Source organism: Tiliqua scincoides, chromosome 3 (genome assembly GCF_035046505.1).
Source record: "Tiliqua scincoides isolate rTilSci1 chromosome 3, rTilSci1.hap2, whole genome shotgun sequence".
Taxonomy (NCBI): Eukaryota; Metazoa; Chordata; class Lepidosauria; order Squamata; family Scincidae; genus Tiliqua; species Tiliqua scincoides.
In genome coordinates, this window is record NC_089823.1 from 205,370,638 (window position 1) to 205,394,867 (window position 24,230).

Here is a 24,230-nt window from a genome sequence, read left to right on the forward strand (position 1 = left end):
ATCCATCAATCATTCTCTCTTCAGGCAACTTCAGCGCAAGACCCCTCCATTCCCCTTGAGCAAGTGAAAGAAAGATACTTTGCATTGGTGAAGGGAGGGGTCCTGAAGGAGTGAAGGAAGGAGTGAAGCCTTTCTAAGCACCTTGAGAGAGACTGATTGTTGGATTGTAGAGTCTTAATGACTCTATCTTAACATCACAAAGGTCAGCAAGGCTGTTTTTAAATCACCAGAGCAAATAAACTTTGTTTTTTAAATTGATTTGCTATAGTGGTTTTTCTGCCATCCACATGAGTTCTTGGAACAGAACCTTCCTGAATAAGGAGACTCAACCTGTATACTTATGTATATAAAGTTTATCTCACATGTCAGTTTGATTTTTTCTTTTGTAGATTTTAGTTCCCCAAATGCTTTTCCTCCACCCAATTTGGTTCCATTCAATTTCCTCCATCCAATTTTCACAATCAATATACATTATTCTGAGATCTACTTTTCTGCATTCTGTGAAATTCAGCAAATCAAGCTCTAAGCAGAGGCTCAAGTCGAAGAAATGAACCAGGATGTACCACTCACAATACATCAGGGCCAGCTCATCCATGAGAACAACTGAGGAGGTGTCTGCCTTAGCCTGCCACCAACTGCCACGGCTCTTCCCACTCCCTGGACTGGAACAGGAAGATGTAGAGAGAACATCTGATAATCTAGCCAGTGGTGTCACTGTTGGGGTGTGGGGATGCAGCCCACACTCAGTGATGTGCACGGTGGGGTAACACCACTACTGGCCAAAATTTTTAAAATCTTGGTATTTTTGAATAATACCATCATGTTATATATCAATATCAAATGTGTAATTTCATGAAACAAACCACACTGGAATATATCTATTCTATCAAAGGTTATAGCAAAAAAAAAAAAAAAAAAAAAAAAAAAACCTTTGCAAGAGGGCAATGGTACATCACCACTCCCATTGCCCGAGGTGTTGCCTCACCCTCTGCATGGCAGGAGGTCTATCATAGGGGTGACATACTGGTCTCTCACACCAGGTTATTCAAACCCTAGTGACGCCACTAAATCTCGCCCACCATTCTAGTCTTCTCCACTCTTTCTCTTTTGTTTCATCCCCCTCTTCCTTTTCCAATCCAGAGAATGGGAGGAGCAGAGGTTGGCACATCACCAGGTAAAGGGGATAGCATTTGGCAGGTTCCCTTAGTTACAAGGAGGTTTTGAGCAGGCCTTGACATGCATGCACACAGAACCAAACAAACCCAGAAATCAAATCCACCTCTCCAAGTAAAGCAAGGTGTAGACAATGTAAAATGTCAACAAGCTAATAGAGTTGGTTTTCAAAATTATTTCAGACACTGTTCAACCTGCAGTGGCTCCTTGGACACAGTAACTATAACTTGATTCTACTTGGTGGAGGCTACTAAGAAATCTCAGAGGACCATTCCCTATATTCTTTCAGAAGCGAGTATTAAATGCCAAACAAAATTGCAGTTTTAGATCTTGGGGAAGTGCCAAGGCTGAGCTATCCATATCGTTAATTCCCCAGTGGCTGTTATACTTCTCTCCCATATGGTGCTGAGAGGAAGCAGATTCGTGGCTACGCCACCCTCTGGCTTAAGGATTAAGAATCCCACCCAAGGAAGAATGTGACACACTTAATAAAAGGTCGTGTTTCCTATGAAAAATGAATCCTGATGTTCTCTTGCATTACTGCTTGCAAGACACAATGACAGTAAAAGAGCCCAAATGTGAGCATGAGTAGCATAATGTCATCCTAAATAAAGCAATTGTGAAAGCACAATCAGGAAGCATTTCCTTGCCTCAGATAATATAATGCCACTTTCAGATGAGATGGAGGGGAGGAACACTAGAAATACTTACCTGCTTGGTTTGTTGTCACAGTGACAGAGACGGCCTGCTCTGGGCTAGGATTCTGCTTGGATACTCCATTCACTGCCCAGATTTCAAAGGTGTAGTTCGTGTGTGCCAGAAGGTCAGTGATGGAGACCTTGGTCGTTTTCAAACTGTTCTGCTGAGGGCTGAAGTGAACACCACTACCACATGAGCGACAGCGGTTCAGATCCCCAGAGCCACATCTCTTGCACACCACATTGTAAGAAACATCCTCACGACCACCTTTGTTCTGAGGAGGGCTCCATTCCAAGTTGACGGATGTCTCGTTGACATTGGAAATCAGGTTCTGGGGGGCAGATGGAGGCCCTGGAAAACAAAAGTATAATTTTTGGTTGCACAGTCAGAGCAAAGCGCCACAGAAGTCTCTCTGGGGGAAATGCTAGCACTGATGATGATGATGATGCTGTTGTAGTAAAATCGAACCAGTAGCCTGTGCAGTCTACACTTGTTCCTATTTGCATGCCACTTTAAATTTGGGTATTAAAATACTTTAAAGATACTGTTTCATACTCCCACATCCCTGAATGATGTATAATTCCAAAGGAAGTTTTGCAGGATTTGGGTTGCAATCCGAAACACACTGACTAGAGCAGAGGTTCTTAACCTTTTACAATTACAAACCCTCCCAATGAATTGTCCAAAATGCCCCCATTACCCCTTTGCAAGTCTACCGAAATCATCATTATCATCAATTATATTAGTTGTGACAGCAGTATGGATAGCTAGGAACAGAATGCCTCAATCTGGATTGATAGCAGTGATTGTTAAGAACCTAATCTAACAGTGTTTTTAAAAACTTGTTCAGAAATCCGAGTCCCTTACCTCCATCATTTGGTTCCCATAACCCCAAGGGGCATGGATACCCCTCGTTAAGGACCTCTGGACTAGAAAGTAAATTCCATTAGGCACAATGAAACTGAGTAAACATGCATACGACTTCACTGCACAACCCTAGAGATTTATGGTGCTTTAGTGATATTTGTTTTATTTCTAAACATACAGGTAGAATATACATGTCCTACAAGGCAGTAGACCTGCTTCCCCTCATCAAATCCCCAGGAAAATGATACAAAACTCTTCTCTGGTTGGCAACTTTCAGTCTCGAAAGACTATGGTATAAGCCTACAGGACCTGGTATTCCCAGGCGGTCTCCCATCTAAGTACTAACCAGGCCTGACTCTGCTTAGCTTCCGAGATCAGACAAGATCGAGCATCTACAGGGCAACAAGTTTTAAGAAAACTGGCTATTAAAAAAAATCGGGGGGGGGGGGGAACAGATTTTTCTAACCTGTTATCAAAAGAAACACTTCAGTTTCTTGCTTCTTTATTCTGAGTGAACTGAAATCCTTACAAATTGGCAAAGCTTTATCAAACTTTGTTATCATATGGAAATTTGTCAGAGTCTTACAGCCCAATCCTAAGGATAGTCTCGGGCTGCCATCCAGCAGAGCCGGTGCAGCCTCCACTGCATCCAGTATGGGAATAGTGGCTGCTGGAGGTCTCCTCAGGGGTACATTTGTCCCCTTCCCCTTGGTAAAGCCCCATCAGCTTCTATGGGGCTGCTTGGATCTGTTCCAGCAATATCGCTGGTGCAGATTGAAGCCACCCTGTGTCGGGCTTTCAGAACCAGGAGGGGAGATAGATTTGGTAACAGCTGCAGCTGCCATCCCCACCCCCCGCCCAGGTCTGAACTACCCCCGCCCCACACTCCCCCTACCCAGTGGAGAGTCTACCTGCTCTAGTGGACGCAAGCACCCAAGTGGTGTTTGTAGGTTGACACTGGGCTTCCCGCTGGTGCCGTTCCACACGGCCACAAGTGGAGGCCCATGTGACACTATAGGTGTCCATTCCGCTGGCACTAGCCAGCATTCAACTGGGCTGTCCACTAAACTCACTTAGGATTTCATAATCACTCTGAGTGGAAAGATCATGTAATTATGAAAGCTTAGATAAGAACGCCATGAAACTGAAAGTCTCACATCAAGTATCAAGAGAGTAAGCTACTTTTTAAGGTACATTTTCTTTCAGATCTTTCACTACAATCTTGAGGCTGTGAGTTTAACGGAGAAATGTTTGTTTTGAAGCAGCGTCTTATTGCTTCCTTCTGCCTTTTGCCAACTAATTTCAGAGGAAAACTGGTTTATATTAAAACAGCATTTGAGATTGCTTCCCCAACCCACACTCCATTAATTTCGGTAGAAGACATAATGGATTTTAACTAACATGGAACACAGTCCTAACCAACTTTCCAGTACTGACATAGCTGTGCCAACGTGGTGTGCACTGCATCCTGCAGTGAGGAGGCAGACAAAGGTGCCTCTTCAAGGTGACAACATGTTTGTTACCTTACCTTGGGGCTGCACTGCGGCCAGGTCAGTGCTGAAAAGTTGATTAGGATTGCGCCCATTGAGTTTTTTCCTACACTGCTTTTATCCTAATCTTTCTCCCGCCATCTTTTTTTTCTTGGGGGGGGGGATCCTCTCATGTTTTCAGAACATAACTTAAATAGTGCTGGAAAAATGATTTGAAGTCTTATTTATGCAGCAGAGAAACAGATTTTTAAGGCATTTAGGTTTTTCCCCGCCCTGTTGTAAAATAAACAGGTTATTTCTAACCTCAAGTAACTGCTGAGAACAGGATAGAATTTGGTTGCAGTATTTATTTCCAAATTAATTCTGCCTATAAGAAAATGTTTTCTCTTTATTTCTGAGCAATGGGGCTTGATACTGGAATAAATGGTCCTGCGTGACAAGAATAGAAACCCATCCTATGCATATTTACCCAGAAGTATGTCCTGCTGATTCTATAGACCCCACTTCTAAATAAGTGCGCATAGCATTGCTGCCTCCGGGCCCAACCCTATGGGCCTCCAGTGCCAGTGCTCAGCTGCAGTGCTGGCACTGGGTGCTGCAAATGTGCCATAACCATTTCCATTCCTATTGAAGTCACTTTGAGCAAGGTATGCTGTTTTTGTCTTCCATGAAGCAGGAGAGGCAACTTTGGCTCAGGTGTGCAGTTCCTTCAGGACAAATTAGGTTGGTGACAGGTCTCACTGAGGCTATGGAGCCAAGGCAGCTGTCCAAGGATGCCACTTTCCGACACTGAGCCTGAACCTTCTTCAAGTTCTGACTGACTGTCTCTTCAACATGAGGGCTCCACAAGGTTCCAGACCTCTGCCTACGTAACTCCTGAGGCTGAGGGAATGCGCTGCTGCTTCTCCACCGTCTCCTGGCAAAGCACAGCACATGGCACATGGCAATGCTTTCCAGGTGACTGTGGGGGAGCAGGAAGCAGTGGCAGACTTCCCCCTCCCTGCTCCTGGGGCAAAGGTTTGCAAAGCCACTCCCATGAGATGACGCCTCTGCACGTGAAGACACCGTCCCACCTCCAAAGTCCAACAGAACCTTGGGTGACCATAGAACCAACTGGAGAAGTGTTAAAATGCTTCCCTGCTATCTTAAACTGCACTTTCAGAAAACTGGAAATGCAGTTTCTGATTGCATAGGAAGCCTCACTGAGGTTTTCCATGCGGTCCTATAGTAGCGTGGATTCAGCAGCCAGTGCATTTGCCCTGTTCGCCTAGCACTGGGTTTGTTGCTGGCAGCAACCAGCTATCTCCTTTCTCCAGTGCCATTTTTTGAATTCTGTGGCCACTGTCTCCCACCACCGCCCAGTAAACAGGCAGGGATCAATGGGAAGACTTGCCAGAACTTCACTGCCTTTTTCCTGGGCTCTAAGGGGTAGCTGTAAAGCTTTCTAAAGCAGGGAGGAGAGTACCATGGGACCCTTAGCAGAGCTCTTGCTTCCAAACACTCAAAAAGCTGGAGCTGACAATGCTCAAGGGCATGGTATGGGATGCTCTCTTACAAATTAGCTCCTTTGATGAGACACCAACCAACCATTCTGGACTATTAGCATAACAACAACAAAAACAAGTGAGCCAGATCCAAAACAACACCGCTCCCTTCCATCCAGTTAAGGTATGTACATATTGAAGCAGGCTTCGATGTACACATCTTGTTCTGGACCAGGACTTGTGTGAAGAAGAGGGCACCACATACCATGATACGCTAAGTAGGCACCATGAATGTTATTCAGCCCATTGTATGAAACAAGTTTGACAACCCAGAAATAATCACACCTGGAAACAGTTTATGTGACTTCTAGAAAGTCTAATCGCATATATCATTCTCATGCTCCAATCTGATTCATTTGCTCCACTATTACAACTATCAAAGCAGTACATTGTACAGGACAAGCATGCAAGCTACAGCCTAACACTTTATTTTAGTAGAATTAGTGGGCAGGGACAGTTGCGGACTTGCCATTTGGTTTGATGGGGCAAAAGCCCCAGGCGCGAGCCACTAGGACCCCGCGGAAGCCTCTCTGAGGCTCCCGATGGGGTCAGAAATTTCATGTTTTCCGGAAGCACAGTTTAAAGTGTCGGGGAACCTCAGAGAGGCTTTCCCGACGTGGATGGAGGTTGTGCGAGGCTCCATGAGCCTCAGATGAGTAGAGGGGCGACTTTTTGTGTGGGGGGTGGCAGCAACAGCCTGCAGGGGAGCGCCATCATGGACATTTGCCCCGGACATGGCGCTGGGGAGGTCTATCGCTGGGCAGGGACACTTACTAGCCTTCAGAGTGATGCTCTTGAACTACAGGTGGGTCCCTTTGCCCAGTTCTCCTCTAGAGGCTTTGCCTTGTGGTAAGATTCTTTGAGAGGGAGAGTAAATGGATGGGTATTGCAGTGTGTGACTGCAGTGAGTAATATGTGTGAATGGAAGTGGGCAATGTGGGTAATTATGTGAAAAGATAAGGGATGAGTGATGGGTGTGAGCAAATAGATCTAAGAGATACCTACCCATAAACAGTGGCTGAGTGCTGTGTGTGAGAGTGAGACACAAATGTACACACAGAACTGATGATAAGGGTAGGTGTGGCAGAAAGAATGGTGAAAGAGAAAGTGAGAAATGTGGACCAAACACTTTATAACACCATATATAACATCTGCAATTTACATGTCAGGCATAAACCACAAGCATATCCTATCCTATCCTATCCAAATTAAATCTGGATAAGACAGAGGTGCTCTTGGTTCGGAAATCCACAGCTCGGGTGCTGGACTATCGTCCTGCTCTGAATGGGGTTGCACTCCCTCTGAAGGAGCAGGTCCGCAGCTTGGGGGTTCTCCTGGATCCACAGCTGCTCCTGGAGTCCCAGGCCAGGGGAGCCTTTGCTCAGCTTCGGCTGATTCGCCAGCTGCAACCATACCTGAGCTGCGCGGACCTGGCCACAGTAACCCATGCCCTAGTGACATCTAGATAAGATTATTGCAATGTGCTCTACGTGGGGCTGCCTTTGAAGACGGTCCAGAAATTACAACTAGTACAGAATGAGGCTGCTCGTGTGGTTGCTGGGGCACGTCGGTTTGACTCTGTCGAGCCGTTGCTCCGGCAGCTACACTGGCTGCCGGTTCTGTTCCGGGCCCAATTCAAGGTGCTAGTTTTGACTTTTAAAGCCCTTTACGGCTCGGGTCCAGGGTATTTGAGGGACTGCCTCCTTCCCTACAATCCTGCCTGTGCTCTTAGATCATCTGGGGGGGCCCTTTTGACTGTGCCGCCACTAAGAGATGTGAGAGGGGCGGCGGCCAGGAAGAGGGCCTTCTTGGTGGTGGCCCCCGAACTGTGGAATACCCTCCCCTTAGAACTGAGAACTGCTCCCTCGTTGCTAACGTTTCGGCGTGGACTGAAGACCTTTTTATTTCAAAAAGCTTTTAATTGTTGACAGGCTGGCTGGCGTTCTTGCTTTTATATGAAAATCCACGGGGTTTGTTTGTTTGTTTTTATATTTTTTTTTAATTGTTGTTAATGATTGTTTTTAATGTTATATTTTTAATGTGTTGTAAGCTGCCTTGTGTGCCCGTTGGGCAAAAAGGCGAGGTATAAATTAATAAAATAATAAAAATAATAATAATAATAATATACATACAGGTGGGAGAAAATGGTGATAATGAAATAAAAACACATAACCACCATTTTCTGCACTTCTTAATTTTGTAAAAAATAAATAAATCCAAAACTCTGTGAAAAAATAAAACTGTTGTATTTGGTATGCATTTATTACTTAACCCATTTTTGCCTGGCCCATAGGTGTACACATTTGATTCCTGTTGCATATATGCAATGCTGTTTTGAGGTGCAAGGGTAATGAACGTGGCTGCATCTGCAGACACTATACCACCTATATCACCTAATACACTTTTAAAGCAATTATAATTTATAAGTATTATGTAAATTTTGAATAAAAACACATAACACTACTTTCTGCACTTCTAACTTTGGAAAACCTTGAAATTCGCAAGAAAATAAAATTGTTTTCTTCCACCTACTGTCTCCCAACCATATAATGTCTCTAATCTCCCAACCATCTCAAAAGCTGATAATATTTGCTGTCAGAACTTGCCTATCTTTGCTTACGCAGTTTTGGGGAAAGAAAAAAGTCTGCACAGTAATTCTAGAGGGCGAAGAAACTGACATCTCTGAAAACTGACATCTGTCTGTATTGAACATGCCCTGCCTCCCAGTCTGAGGGTTGCTTCACAGACTGCAGCAACATGATGACTAATAAATAAATAAATAAATAAATAAATAAAAGAGAGTCTCTCCAGTCCCCTAAGATGCTCTCTGATGGGGCTACGTCCAGTTTCACGTGGGAAAATGTGCCACAATGAATCAAGCTCTTCGGAAGCAAAAAAGTGTGTAATTAGTATGTAGGACAGAGCATGGCGATGTCTAAACAGAGAAGCAGCCAAGCGGAAAACAAGGGAAGCAGATGCTTGCAGGTTGCACCACCTCCAGCATGAAAAGAAAGGTGTGGGGGAGTCGCCAAAGAGTGGGATGATGTTAAAGCAAAGGGAAAGGCAGTATCCGGTCTTTGAAGTGCACAGCCGCTAATGGAGCTACTGGCATTCTGGCAGGTCGGAGAAGGCAGCGACGACAGAGCTTTTCTGTGTACCAGGCGCCTCTTTTCTTTCCTTTGTTTCTCACACAAGAGCTGCCACCAGAGCAAATTCCCACAAGGCAAAAACCTCACAGAAACAGACAAGAAGCAGACCTACCCAAAGAGCAGTGCAGTGACTTCTGCACAGGTGAAGTGAAGCATCCCTCTGGGAGCAGCCATATTTCCTTAGGCAGTGAACTGGAGCTGCACACATATTCCCTGGGTGAAGGAGGACGGATCGGAGAAAATGACAAAATGTTACCCAGTGTGCATTTGAACATCTTTAACACGCACACACAGGGGAAAACTATTCTATGTGCGGGGATCCTGTGCAGGGGCCAGTGGCACAGCTCATTGGTTGGGTGGGGAAGAAAGAGGGAGGCAAGGGTGCAAGGGGCAACAATACAAACTTTATTGTGGGGATAATTAACAATAATAGGGAGGAGGGAAGCAAAACAAAGCAATCTCAACAGTTGCTGTCAAGCAAAAAAGACAAAAGAGAGAAGAGGGAATGAGAAAGTAAGTCCTTAGAAGGAAGAAGTGGGCATATCATGGCTCTGCGCCCTCCCCTCCACTGGATACAGTGTGTGCCTTTTCGGAGCTGCTGAACCAGAAGGGGAGGGAAAGGCTAGGATTGGGCGGTCCTACAGATACAGCACCAACACAGAGAAGAGAAAAATCACAAGCACTTAAGTGTGTTGTCTATTAACTGCACACAAGGAAGACAATGAAAGAAAGTGGGGAGGTTGTGAATCAGTGATGAGGCTGCAGCGGAGATCAAAATTACCAGCTGAATTGAGTATGACATGTTGCAGGAGCTGTAGGGCAAGAATGCCTAGTCTGGGAGAAACTCTTCAGTTGGTTTAAAAGCAGAAAGAGGGCCATCAACTGAGACCCCCAAAACTAGGCAGCAGCCTAGATTCGCTTGAGGAAGGAAAGCTGGGCAAAACAGCTGGAGCTGTTCTCCTGGAGAAAAGGAGCGCTGTGGGGAGGTCCACAGAGTTTGGCTGTTCAACACATGCTGCCACAGTGGCTTCAGTTGCACTCAAGCAGAGAAGTAGGAAGGAAGGTTGAAAAAAAAGAGGCACAGGAGCACGGTGGCTTTTGAAGTGTGGCTGGAATGAGGGTGCCTTCACTCAGCACCAGCAGATCAACAAGCAATTGTCAGCAAGGGAGAATGAAGGGAAAAAACAGAAACATGAGGGTCTCGTGATCCAGGTTTTTATATGCTTTCCCCCACAGAATCGTGTGGGATCCTTGCAGGGTGAACATATCAGGAGACTTCTCTGTTATTTGATGACCTTTGGTGGGTGCTGCCTTTCCTTTGTGCCTGACTGAGGATGTGGCAGCTCAATCAGGAGGTCCACTGGCTCATTCAAATGCCTCCTTGATTGAGTTCAGACATGGAGTTGGTGAGGGCAGCCTTGGTGGAGTTGGAGAGCCTTCTTTTGTTTGGCAAACCACTTGCTTTTCCTAAGTCAGGAAGCAACTCGGAGTGGTTTTAATCGCAGGATCAAATTTGATATGCCAGCAAGGAACAGTTACTGGAATATTGGCACAGGCAATGATTCATCGGAGCCAACTTCATGTTCTGATTATTTAGAGTGCGGTCTTTTTCTTGCCCTGATGATCTGAGACCACCTGCTATGAGTTCTAGAACTAGCATCATAGTACTGGCCTGGGCTGTGCTTTCCTAGCAGACACCAGGCACACTATATACGTGTGCACTTGCATGCTCCCTGCATACTTTAAAATAAAAAGGAACGGAAATAAAAAGACTGATCAGGCAACAAAATTTAGGAGAAGGGAACATTGGTGAAAGTCTTGCACCCCTGAGAATTCTGTAACTTAGTAGTAGGATAAGTAATTGACAATGAAAATGGGGCACCTTCCACACCCCAAAGTTCCAAGACTGTCTCAATGTGGTTTGAGATATAATGTGCATTGCTTAGTGTGTTACCCTGCATATGCCGGATCTCGTCTGATCTCAGAAGCTAAGCAGGGTCAGGCCTGGTTAGTACTTGGATGGGAGACCGCCTGGAAATACCAGGTGCTGTAGGCTTATACCATCGTCTTTCGAGACTGAAGGTTGCCAACCATGTGATTCTCTAAACACTGAAGAAAAGGTTGATAGTCAACCATTTATGACATCTGATGTTTGAAAACTGACAAAATGAAAGTTAGATTGAGACATTACACAAACCTGTCACCAGTGTGGGACATCTGAAGCTGCCTCACAGTGAGAGAGGTTTGGTCCAACTAATTCAGAATTGCTTACAGCAGTTGGCAATAGGTCTTCAAAGTTTCAAACAGTGGTCTTTCCCAGATGCCAAGGATTAAACTGGTAACATTATGCATGCCACTACTGAAATACAGCCCCTGCCAAATTCATGCAGTTTATCACTAAGGAATCTCGCCAACCAACACTTTCCATCAATACTTATCCAGTTATTTTTCTCTCACACCATGCCAGGGTAACATATAACTAGAAGTGTTTGTTCCTGATGATACAATTAAGGTCTAAGGGCCCAATCCTAGCCAACTTTCCAGCACTAGCGCAGCCTCAATGCAGCTCTCAGATAAAGGAACAAATGTTCCCATACCTTGAGGAGGCCTCTGTGACTGTCTCCCCACCACAGGATGCAGTGCATGCCCCATTGGCATGCTTGCACTGGCACTGGGAAATTAGATAGGATTTGGTCTTACTAAGTCTTACTGAACAAAACAGACTTACTTCTGAATAAAATAAGTAACATTTCAAACACCTCTAAGTATAACTACTAGGAAATGGTTGGCTACACATATATACTACACATATTCACACATTCCAGAAACAAAAAAACAAAAAAACATATAAAGCCAAAACAGATTTTTTAAAAAGCAGAGTTGTTGAATATTTGTATTTTGGAAGCTGAACTTTTGATATCTAGACCCGACCTCAAAATCTGAATATGATTTGAGTATTCCTTACCGGTTAGGCTGCCTTTCAAATATCAAATGCCATCAATTGTCAGCTATCATAATCTGTCAATATTTGGAAGTTAAGGATTCTATATGCCTGTGCCTATAAGTAAAGAAAAGGAGGATAGACCAGTAGGAGCATTCTGTGTGATTTGAGGCACAAGCCATCAAGCCCCATTACTGAGGATTATCTGTTCGTTTCAGATAGGGCTTCTAGAAGAGTGTCTCTTAACTACTGTTGAAAGAAACAGAAACTGCAAGGTCGCAGTATTTTGTAGTCTGGTCTCTCTGTAAATCATACAACGCCACTGACACAACCGTCCCCAGAAGGTCTGAAAAACTATATGTCGGCTTTTGGTATTTTTTTTTCTCTCTCTAGGCCAGCAGAAGGAAAGAAACACAGCACTTTGCCAAAGGGTGTGTTCCCTCTCGAAGGAAATGGGCTTACACGGGGAAAACTGTGTCCAACGTCCAGGACTGCCCCCCCCCACCTAACGCTTCAGAATCTGCAATCAAGATCTAGCAAAAGTCCTAAATACTGACAAACCTAAACAAATTGTCCATCTTCTGGACATAAATCCTTTCTGACATCTGACATCCCTTTTAAACACACCACACACAGTTGCAGCTACTTTAGAAACAATCAAGACCCACACAGAAGCTTTAGAAATGTGAGCACACACTGTTTGAAAATTGCTGCTGTACTCTTGCTATGACTAAAGCTTTAATACTAATATCTGTTCAGGCTCCATTTTCATTAATCATCTGCCCCGGTGATGTGTTCTTCCGAAAACCTCCTTGGGTGTGAGTTTCAATTAAAGCTTTTCACAACATGACCACGTTGACTACTTTGTCATGGAGGATATTACTTTCTCTAAGCCACTGAATATAGCTCAGCATGAGTGTGCATGTAAGCAGGACAATGGAAGGATTTCCTGTTCCCCCTCCTCCGAAAAGCACTGTCTATGATACAATGCCAGAAAAGAGCCAGCAGGGTACAATATTTTGGAAAACCGACATTTTAAAACATTTTAACTTTGTTCCAATTGCAGTTGTGACCTCTTTCTGAGAATCCAGTACACGATGCATGCAATCACACATGCATGACTTTATCACTCAATTAATACAAACAATGGCTTGCATGTATGAATGGGTCATCACATCACAGGAGGGAATTTCAGATCATCTAATATTGCCTCAGACAGCATGCTTTTCAGTGGAAGTACTGCATAAGATTCTTCAGAGACTCAGCAAAAGTATTAAAGGAAAAGTATGATTTTACTTTTCTTGGGCAGCAACAACAAGTCCTTAGGGCAAGGCTTACTAGAATTTTCCTTGCTCATGCACTTCAGGACTAGTTTGTGTGGGGGTGAAACTGAATCTTGAATGAAAACTGAAATGGAACTGCTCCAGATCTGATTCTGAACTACAAGGAAAGAACAGAATACACCTCTAACAGGATGAAGTTCAGATCTTCAGAGTCATCTAGTGATGAGCTGCTGACCAAGGTACAGTGGGACAGGCAGTTCAGCTGTGGACTACCTAGAATTGCTGGTGGGCGAGATTCTTACAAAAAAAATACTGGACTAGGTGGAACTTGCTCTCATCTAGCAAACCACATGTTTAAATTTCTGCTCAGTCCACAGGTGTACACATTTGATCCTCGTTGCATATATGCAACATTGGGCAGAAATGGCTTAAGATCACTTAATACAGGTTGGTTGCGCCTTATTTGTTAAGGAGGTTCTGACTATGAATTCTTCATTCGTAAATTTAAAGTATCTCCTTGAACCACAGGGATCCTACTAAAAACAAAAACAGACTACACAAGACTGAAGTGAGCCACCCCTGATACTGATGCACATGTGAATCACACCGGAATTATAATGTCCAAAAGCGTGATAGAGATCACATCTGAAACAGACAAGCAGACAACCTCAAGGAGCACTTTCATACAGCAAATCTTCCACTAATCACTTTGAAAACAGCGGTTTCTTCTTTCCTAACTAAACTTATCCAAATCTGACTTAAGTAAGCAAAATTCTTTGGTCATAGAGGATGTCTTGGAATGGAGAGTTGCAGCATGTCTAGGAAGCAAAATTAAGACCAGCTGTTGCTCTGATCGACAGTGTTTCCATCTTGCAACAGAGTGTTTCTGAAAAGTCATAGAATAAGAGGAATATTGAAATTGGAAAAATCGGGCATAGCAAGATAGCCATCCTTCAACCTTTGATTGATTTAGTAAGTTTTTTATCATGTGTATCTGTACAAACATCATGGGTTTGTGGAAATGAGGGAGGGAATAGGATTAGTTGATGCCTAAGAATTAGGAGCCAGGAGATGGACACAATTTAGTTGCAAAAAAACCTCTATAAATGATTCACTTTGGACTCTTCTTTTGCTGGTTATTCTGGAGTGAATGCATTTTGGGCACTGTGCAGGAAGTTTAAGCAGTAGCTTTAACCACTGTCATCTGTGGGTGTTAATTTTTGCATATTGATATATGACTTGAAAGCAAAATTAAGTCACATCTGCACAGGAATTTCTCATAGTTGTGAATCTGCACTTCAGCATCAAGCATTTGAGATAATGTCCCTGAAAACAGAGATACAAGGTTGCATTGGAAAATTTGTGATGCTTGTTGTCTTGTGTTACATGGATGCAACAGCTCACACTGAAGCTCCTACGCATCTGCTTTCTGCCAAGCAGGCAGCTGAAGAATCTGCATCGAAAGGTACAGTTTTCAAAGTCTGGCAGGACTGAATGATCTCACACATGTCTAACAGCCCAATCTATTGGGCACTTTCCCCTGATGAAACTAATGCTCAGTTAGTGGAAGGTTATCTCTGTTGGCACTGCAGTGACATGCACAATGGGGCTGGCGACCATGTGCATGTGCAACAGGAGTGTCCAGTCACCACTCAAGAATATAAGTTGGCAATGGTGGTGGGCAGTGGGCGGGAAGGAGGAGTAACAGGGCAGAGAGATAGAGGAACAGGGTGGGGATTGGAGCGCCTGGGGGCATTGGGGGAAGGTAGAGGGTAGATATTGGCGGCAATAGTGCTGCCGACCTCCTACGCCCCACTTAGCCTCGACATGCCCCTTTGGGTCCAGTCTGACTTCAGCCAGTCAAAGAGCTGGTGCAGATCTGAATAGGCCCATTGGGGACCATGGCACAGCAGGAGTAGGTAAGTAACTATTTCTTTTACAGTCCAATTCTATCAATCTCCCTCCCTTGGCGGAGCATCATACCAAAAACAGGCATGCTGTATCCAAAGGGGGGCATATCAGGAAGCTTAGGAGGGGAAATCTATGGTTCCACTGCATCACACACACACACACGAAACCACAGAAACTTCCTAACAAACATTGCTTGATGAGGTGGAGAAAAACATAGGCATTTTTTTCTTTTTATTTCCTTCTCTTTTTTTGGTGGGGGAAGAACACCATCAGCTGCACAGATGAACCAACTGTGAAAATAGTCGTGTGGAACGGCAGAAAACCATAACCACCATGTGAAAACATCAAAAACACTTAATAAAAGTACCTTTTTGCCTTAATTCTTCAACTCGGTTTGAGTTGGGCCCACCCTAGCAATTGCAGGTCTCTCTGTGAGAAGTCCCCCCCCTTTTCAGACAGAACTGCGGGTCCTTCTTTCTAAGGCATCATTAATCGTAAATTCAGAGCTGTCAATAATGTTTCAATGATATCTGGTGAGTGGTGAAATACTTCAGATAAGCATTTCCATTGTTAATTGCTGTCCCAGGTTACAACTTGGTATGAGCAGCCGGGATGTGTAAGGCAGACTCCGGAAGAAAATCAGCGCTTCCCCCCTGACAGCTATATATATTGTGTCCTCTTAAATTCTTTCAGCAGTTGTGGTGAACTCCCTCCTTGCTGCAGGCTAGTTTACCTAAACTCTGCCCATTGTGAGTGAACCTTCTTTCTTGGTCACTCTGAACATTGATCATTAGGACATCCATGTTGTTACAATCATCTGGATTTAGTCTACAAAAGGCAGCAGCCACTTGAAATATCAATCACCTGCTACTTTGCTTTCTATCATGCTTTCAGAATAGTAGTCAACAGTTTCAAAAAGAAAAAAAAGATGCTTGATGCTTTGTGTTCCCCTGCCACTTTAACACATAATAAGGCCTATGTAGGCCTTCAAAATTTTGATTTTAGCAACCTGGAACGCAAATGCTCTTTTTTTTTTTTTTCTACAAGTCTTCGTTCTCAGACTGTACTTCAAATCACTGTGAAACCAATTCTGATTGTTTTTGCCCAGTGGCAACATCTTATGATATGAAGGAGACTTGCAGCAGAATAGAGATTTTGAAACACAGCCCTCTCAATATCATTGCCATTGTTTTCTTGGCATAAATTCAATACATGTAGCCATTGCAGCGAAAATGCAGACGAATCCCACAGTACCTTAAAAACATTTATTATGGCATGGGTGCTTTTGTACGTTATAGTGCATTTCATCACACATACCCAGTGTCACAATAAATGTGTTAGTCTTTAGATGCCACCGGATTTCTTTTGTCGTTTTGTTTTCCTGGCACAGAATTCTTCATTCCAACCTGCCAAAATAATTCCTTGGCTGCCAAATTCATTGTAAGTTTCAAAGGTGATAAGCAAAGGTAACCACGGTCCTCGCTTATGTCAGTTGTGTAATAAAACCTCCATATGTCTCAGAACTGTGACACAGACGTATTTTTAAAACTGTCATTTTTTTTTGTCCTGAGAGTGGCTGACATCATAAGAAGATGCTGCATTAAACGGATTGCAGAGTTTACAAGCTGAGCATTAATTTTACGTCAGCGCACAGAGTCTTCTTTTCACAAACTGCATCAGTAAGTGAATGAGTATATCCAGAATGTTTTCACATCAGTCAATCTATATATTCAAAAGCAGAGGTGAAGTGATGAGAGTTGCAAGGTGCAGGACAAATCCATTCACAAGATTGATCATTCCACCAGCTTTCACTGCTCCTCCTCGTCCCAGTTTCTCAATTCAAATAGGAAGAGGGCAACAGGGTGGGCTCTTATCTCTTCCACACTTTCTCTTCCATTCTGCTCCCCTCTTCCTTTATGAATCTGGGCAGCAGGGGCAGCAGTAGAGTCATGACTGTTGCACTAGCAGAAAAAGAGGTGGGTGGCACCCAGGCTGACCAGCTACAGTGGAGGACAGAATGCCTATACCTTTAACCATTGTGTAGAAGAGGAATTTTGGCAGGTGTTGCTCAACATGGAAGGGTTTAAATAGCTGCACCTGCCAGCAGTCCCGCTTCTATACAATGGTTAAAGGTATAGGCACTCTGTCCTCCATTGTAGCTGGTCATCCTGGTCTCTCATGTGTTGGAGGTCTTGGGTCAGCTGCATGAAGGTATGGTGGCAGTAGGATGGTCCTGGTAAAATTGTGAAAGGCTTAAACAGTTTGGCACAAGAAATAAGCGAAAACCATACTGGAGGCATGCAAAAAGCGTTTACAGTTCAGATGTTTCTTGTGTATACTTCTAAGTCATTGAAGAAATCTCTTTTCTCCCCACAGTTAAGGTCCAACCTTGTTACACACAGATTTTTTATACACGGATTTGACGCAGCACAAATGGCCACTGCAAATGAGAAGGAGAAAAATGCATTCCTTTAAAATCATTGTTTTAAAAACTGCTTTTCTTACTGTTGTAGAGAGACAGTCATACAAGCAATCATTTCATTCTTCAGCTGAGCCAGGAAAAGCAGGTGGTCCTTTGCATTTCTAATTGCTGACTGCCTCTCCACAACAGTAAGAAAAGCTGTTTTGAAACCACAATTGTAAAGGGACACACTTTTACAAACTGCTTTTATTTAACACATTTTATGGTATCAGCAGGGAGAACCAGAATCAAACCCCTACGGATGTTGAAGCAAGATTCCATTAGGAGCAATGGAGGGGCAAGAAACCTGGAAGTGGGTCTTTAAATCTATTTTTTCAATGTTTTTTAAACCCACATTTTTTTTAATCCACTAGGGGTTCCAGAATGGAACCAGTGGATAACGAGGGATGACCTGAATAACTCACAATTCTCATTGTCTCTCTGCCATTGATTTTATTTAACTTTGAAATGTGATGGAACAAGTTATACACAGAAATGTCATTTTTTTTTTAACAATCTTGCACCTATGCCTTTAACCAGAGTTAAACAGAGTTATTCATAAAACATAACATAAAAATTAGGAAGGCGGACATTTTTGGGCATAGAGATCAGGGTCAGTTGTCCATATAGCAAATGACACTGTTTTCATCAGCTTGTGGATGGAGGAGAGTGGAGGGGGCGGTGAACAGATGCCCACTGCCTAACCCCCACTCAGCCACAGTGAGAGTCACCATCATTGCCTTTCCCTTTCTCCATGTGGACTCTTTATTGATTGAACCTTTTTGGGCCCATATGCTCGCAGAACAAAGTGTCCCACCAGCATAGACTGCCTTATGGCAGTCACAGAATCTGCTCCAGCACCACATGGAGTTGCGAGCTGCTGGCGGGGAGACTGAAGCCACCCTGTGCGCTACCAGACCTGCAAAGAGCCACCAACACAGGAGGGTGGAACCAAGGTTGGGAGAGGGCGCAATAAGGTGGTATTGGGAGTGGAGAGAGGGTGGATCAAATCTGGGAAGGAGGCAGTTCAGAAGCACCAGTGGCCAAACCCCCTTCCTAGGTCTGATCTCACGGCATGTGTCCCCACAGATCTGCACCAACAATTTCGCTGGTGCAAGTCTGATTGCACATTTCTGTGCAGTGGAGCCTTAACCTCAGTGGAGGAAGACCTCAGTGACTGCTCCCCCGCCGATGCAGCAATAGCTATTTTGCCATTTCTGCAACAGTGGGGGGGGGGGGAGGATAGGATTGGGCTGTCAATGAAGGAGAAAACACGGAGCATGCTGAAATTGCTCCCAGAGCACTCAGCATCCCCTCCTTTCCATAAAGAGCCAACAGAGAAGAAGGATGGGAACAGTTTGTTCTAATCCGCAGAGTGCAGCGATCGGGCTCCCTCACCACGCTCCTCCCACATTGTTCCTAGAGGAAAAAGCAATGTGAGAAGATGGGGCCAGACTGTTCCACTCCTAGGACTGGAACATATAAGATTCTGCCCACTTATATGGCTCATTCCTCCATGGCTCTTTAAGCATGCTTTTCACACTTTGATTCAAGAGCATATACAGAGGAAGGATCCGAGCAGTGGCGTAGCTAAGGAGGTGCAGGGGACAGCAGTCGCACCAGGCAAAAAGCTTTAGGGGGGCAACAAGCTGAACTTGACAGTAGTGGCCAATATTGTGAAAATATAGGTATGCACGAATAATACCCTCATATATTATTGTAAAGGTAATTTAATGCAGAATGCAATGAAACAAACCACATTAGAATATCTGTATTCTATCAAAAGTTATGGTCAATTAACCAGAAAACGAAAACACAAGTGCCTCAGGGCCCAATCCTATCCAATTTTCCAGCACCAGTGCAGTTGCAATGCAGCCCCAAGGTAAAGGAACAAATGTTCCCATACCTTAAGGAGGACTCTGTGACTGCTGACCCACCACAAGTTGCAGTGCATGTCCCATTGGCACAGTTGCACTGGTACTGGAAAATTGGATAGGATTGGACCCATTAGGAACAAAAAATGGATTTTTTGAATGTAGAATTAATGTCAGAAGATACTGCAAGGCAACGTCAGGGCCTCCACAGATTAATGCACTGTCATCATAGCTAATTTGCTCTGTCTCCTAGCAGCTGGCAAATGTTCATATAGAAGTTTAGGAAAGGACTGCGTGTGTGTCTTGCACAGACATGTGTGCTTGTGAGCTTTTGCAGAAGAAAATGTGAGTTTCTTATCACAGGTCCTTATGACCATATGTTATTCTGCCTTTTGTGCATCAACCAGTGACCTCAAAATGAAACACTAAAGCAGATGACAGCCTACGATGGTCTGAAATAGAACAAATGCATATTTTTAAAAGGGGCAGGGTACCTTTTTGCAAAAACTGCATGCATTTTTACATAACGAAAAGTGCAAAAAAATGCAAAAAAATGCAAGCAACTATGAATAACCTACCCTTAAACAGCTTTTAGTTCATTTAAAAATAATCATCTTCATGATGAAAAGCCTGAATATAGATTAGGTGCATAGCTGTTCCAACATTTTGGGGAAACACAGGTCTACTCTAAAGCAAACACTTGCCTGGGGTGTTTCAAAACACAAACCGACTGAGTCAAGGGTAGATTCTGATATGTAACATTTGAAAGATTAGAAAAACCAAACCTGTATCTCGCCCTTGATCTTGGAGACAAGGTAAAGACAGTGTTATTTTTGTCTGCATTCAGATTTCTGAATAGTAACATAGTCATACAGGCCCTGTGGAATCCATGTTGAGTTTCCACTGTAGATTGCTCATCATTTCATTACGCTTCATTATGTTGATAACTGTCAGAAAGCATTAGAAGCAGGGGTTTTGAGTAATAGAACTGAAATGGTAATCTAAAAACAATATACTTTGCAGAGGAAATATAGCAGTAGGCTAAATTCAATTAGAAAAGGCGGGTTTAAAGACAGTCTAACTTGTGATGCTTTATGGAAAAACCTTTTTTGATTTCATGCTAATGACTGGAAATGAAAATGGAGATTTTTGAAAGGTACCCTGGTATTGTACAGCTTTTAGAAATCACCCCTTTTTCGCTTAAGTTACTCCTCTGAAAAGTATCTCAAAGGCAGCTGGCTTAATAACATATCGCAAAGCTGTGCCATAATATCCATCACTCATCCTTTGTTTGGATAGTCCAAGAGACCAAATTATTCAGTGTCATTTGCTGAAGGAAGGATTTGCATTGGACTTTCAGGCTGAACAGATAAGATTGTATGAAATGAACTGGGACAAAATGAACAAAATGAATCTGAAAACAAAACGACTATTTGCTTTGCCCCAACCACAATCATTAATAATCTTAATCCAAACACCTCTCTAAGTAGTCTTAACCCATTGAGAGCATATGAATGGCATTCTTTAAAAAAAAACAAAAAACTGATGCAAACAGATACTGGTCTCATTGGCTGCTCTCTGAAATATATGGGGAGAATTGTTCAAGCTAATTAAAGCATGAAAAATAAACATTATTATTTTTAATAATTGACAGTATTTATATATCGCCTTTCAATGAAAAGTTCTCAAAGTGGTTTATAATTAAGTAGAAAAGTTTTGAAATAAGTACAGTATGTTGCTTTTCAGTGTCCAGAAGGGAGTTGTGTAGGACAAAAACACGTTTCCCTTCAAAGTTTGAAAATTTGGACTGAAGCAGAGCCTCAGTCCAACTGGGTTAGCTATTGGTGTCAGCTTGGTCAGTAGCTTTCCAAGGTGTCAGTAAGGGGTCTTTCTTCTCCCTACCTGGAGATGCCAAAGACTAAATCAAGGACTTTCTCTACACAAATAAAGGGGGGTCCCTGTATTTGCTTATCTTGGTCCTTGGGCCCCCCTGGCATGTGCCCCCCCACACGTGCCCCTCTGGAGGTGAAGGGAGCTCTGCTCCCCTCATCTCCGGAGGGTCCTCTGAGCCCAGCAGAGGCCACGTGCAGACATCTGCAGCCTCTGTTGGGCTCAGACTGAGCCCAACAATTAAAAAAAACACAACTTCTAGATAGAGCAATGGAGACCATTCTATGCTTGGTTGAAAATGAAGTTGTAGATGTATAAGATAGGGCATTTAGATGAATGTATTGTATACATGATATATTATATATGGTATGATATGATAGACAAATGATATTAAGAGGCTAAACTAGAAGAGGAACAAGATTAGAAGATATGTATTGATTGATTAGATATATTGATATATGACTGCCTGCACCCTCCAACGGTGTGTTTTTGTGTTGCATATTGAGTTTGTGTTGGTTATGTGTTTGTTTATATTTGCTGTTTTGTTTTTATTTTGGAAAATAATAAACAAAATTTAAAAAAAAACACAACTTCTAATTTCTCCATGAGATTGGAAGTGACGTTTTTAATGCCTTATAAAGCATTAAAAGTTGTGTGTGTTTTTTTTTAACTGTCGTACTCAGTCGGAGCCTGGCACAGTCCGCAGACAGACAGATATGGCTTCTGCTGGGCTCAGAGGACCCTCCAGAGGCAAGGACAGTGGAGATTCCATTGGCTCCAGAGGGAAGGGGAGTCATTCACGGAACGGAATCCCCACAGATACGGGGTTATGCCTGTAATGTGTTCTCTGCCACTGAGTGATGGCCCCGCTCCTACAATCTATGCAAAGAAAAGAACGTGCACCTTCCCACACAGAAGCACCGCAGGGCCCTATTGCCAACTTCTGACCCACAGAGTGTGCTCAAGTCACTAAGGATCCATTTACTGCCTGGGCATTTGGGGAGATGAGGGGGAGCTACTTCTATTGCTCTTTCATCACACATGCCTTCATTAAGAAAATGGGGCCACTCTACCCCACCATCTTTGGTCATTGAGGCTCAGTAATGAGGGCCTGGAAGTGCCCATTTCCACCAGGATCAGAGAACAGTTGTTATATAGCCTGTCAGAAACACTCTGACTAAAATCAGCCAACATATGGGGCCCAGGCATTTTGTCAGACTTAAGCTACCCATTGTAAATCTATCAGCTACTAGCATTTGCTTCTGCTTGATGAACATGGAGACACCTCAAGAAGCATGGCCTACCTACAACATAGCTTTTCATATATATATATATATATATATATATATATATATATATATATATATATATATATATATATATATATATATGGGACCTAAATGTAATGTTTTGGAACTTATTTAAACAACACGGATGGCCAAAGTGATCCCATAACAAATATTTTAGGAAAGAGATATTCTTGAGCCCAGTCCTTGATGCTGGGGATGTTAGCAATTTATAGGCTGCGTGTGGTGCATAAAAATTAAGCATGCAATTTTTATAATTTGTCATGGGGATTGTATAAAAAGGGGGAGGGGGGAGGAGAAGAAAGCTTTCTAGTTTCCGTTCCCCCAGTGTGAAAGTCAGACAAAATGGAAAGCTATTAAAGGCTACCTTCTGGCCTAGAGAGTTAAGCTGTAAACCAAAGAGAAGTAGCTATTAATTCAGTTAAAAGGAGCCACTGTCCAAGGAATTACAATGTACCACAACAGAGCCTTGTGAATGCCACACAATTAAAATAAACAATATCTTCCTCCTTTTCCCCAAACTGGAAGGAAAGCAATTTTCTCTTCATTCCAGGTGTTTTCCTCTAAATTACCCAACGTTCCTTTTTTTCACCTGGCCTAATAGTGAACAGAAACCTGATTTTACAAGCCAATGGAGCAGAGTCTGTGTTTTTGCTAGAAGAATAGGGCTCAGATTCTATGTTTTATTTCTTCATTAGGAGGCCGTCACACCGAGTGATTACTAAATGCAAGACTGAATGAGACTAGTGGGGTTAAAGAGAGCATAATGAACAAAGAAGGTGCTTGATTATTATGGCTGTCAGCACAAGGGAATTGGGTTTATCACCTGGTTTAACCAACTGGTAAGTAGACCTGGAATCAGTGTGAAAGACCCTCTGTTGTTTGTGTTCTTCTCCAGCTCCCCTCATCAAGAAAGTCAGGACAACCAAGAAGCTTCCACTGGAGTAATTCTTTCTAAAGAGCCCCTGCCACAGATCGCAGGCTCATCATTTGTTTTCATTTACATGCCAACCTTTCTTCTGAAGTCCCCCCCCCCCCCAATTTGGGCTTGTGGACTTTAAATCAACTCTTATCTAAAGCACTATTCTGCTTTATTGTGATGCTTGTCTTGTTTCACTCTCTTGAAAAAGCTATCAAAAAGTTACAAATAGACAAAAAGCTATGTCAAAAAGTGACAAGTTTTCTGTACCTTTAAGAGCTCTGAGGAATGGAAATATTCCACAAGTGCAGCTTCTCCAGTCCAGAAGGTGCAAGGATAGTTAAAACTACATAACTGATAACTGCCTTCTCTCAGAACTCTTAAAGGAATGGAAGTCCAGACCCTGTAAGAATACGGTCAATCCTCTACACTAGGGGTGTCAAACTTAAGGCCTGCAAACTGGATGCGGTCCCTGGAAGCAACTTATCCGGTCCCCTGTTATAACTGGGTTCTCCCAGTGTAATAATTGGGCTCTCCCATTTCTTGAAATTATGAACAAGATTTGCACATTATCTCTTCTGTCATTTGCAGTTAATGAGTTTCTATCTACAAAGTTCTTATTTCTAACCATCACCTTCTTAATGATGTCACTTCCTGCTTAATGATGCAACTTCCGGCTCCCAGCTGTTGCCATGAATACTATTTGGCCCATTATATGAAAT

The 24,230-nt window shown here is 43.2% G+C and overlaps 1 protein-coding gene and 1 pseudogene across 1 annotated transcript in view; one reads left to right on the forward strand and one right to left on the reverse strand.

Annotated features, from left to right (window-relative positions):
- The window catches only part of EPHA4 (EPH receptor A4), a 190,013-nt gene that overhangs the window by 78,107 nt on the left and 87,676 nt on the right, over positions 1-24,230 (reverse strand). The window contains exon 5 of the mRNA XM_066620651.1: positions 1,885-2,223. Within this exon, the coding sequence (XP_066476748.1) occupies positions 1,885-2,223 (339 nt within the window). The remainder of the gene's footprint in view (positions 1-1,884; positions 2,224-24,230) is intronic.
- Positions 10,863-10,978, forward strand: LOC136646158 (5S ribosomal RNA; annotated as a pseudogene).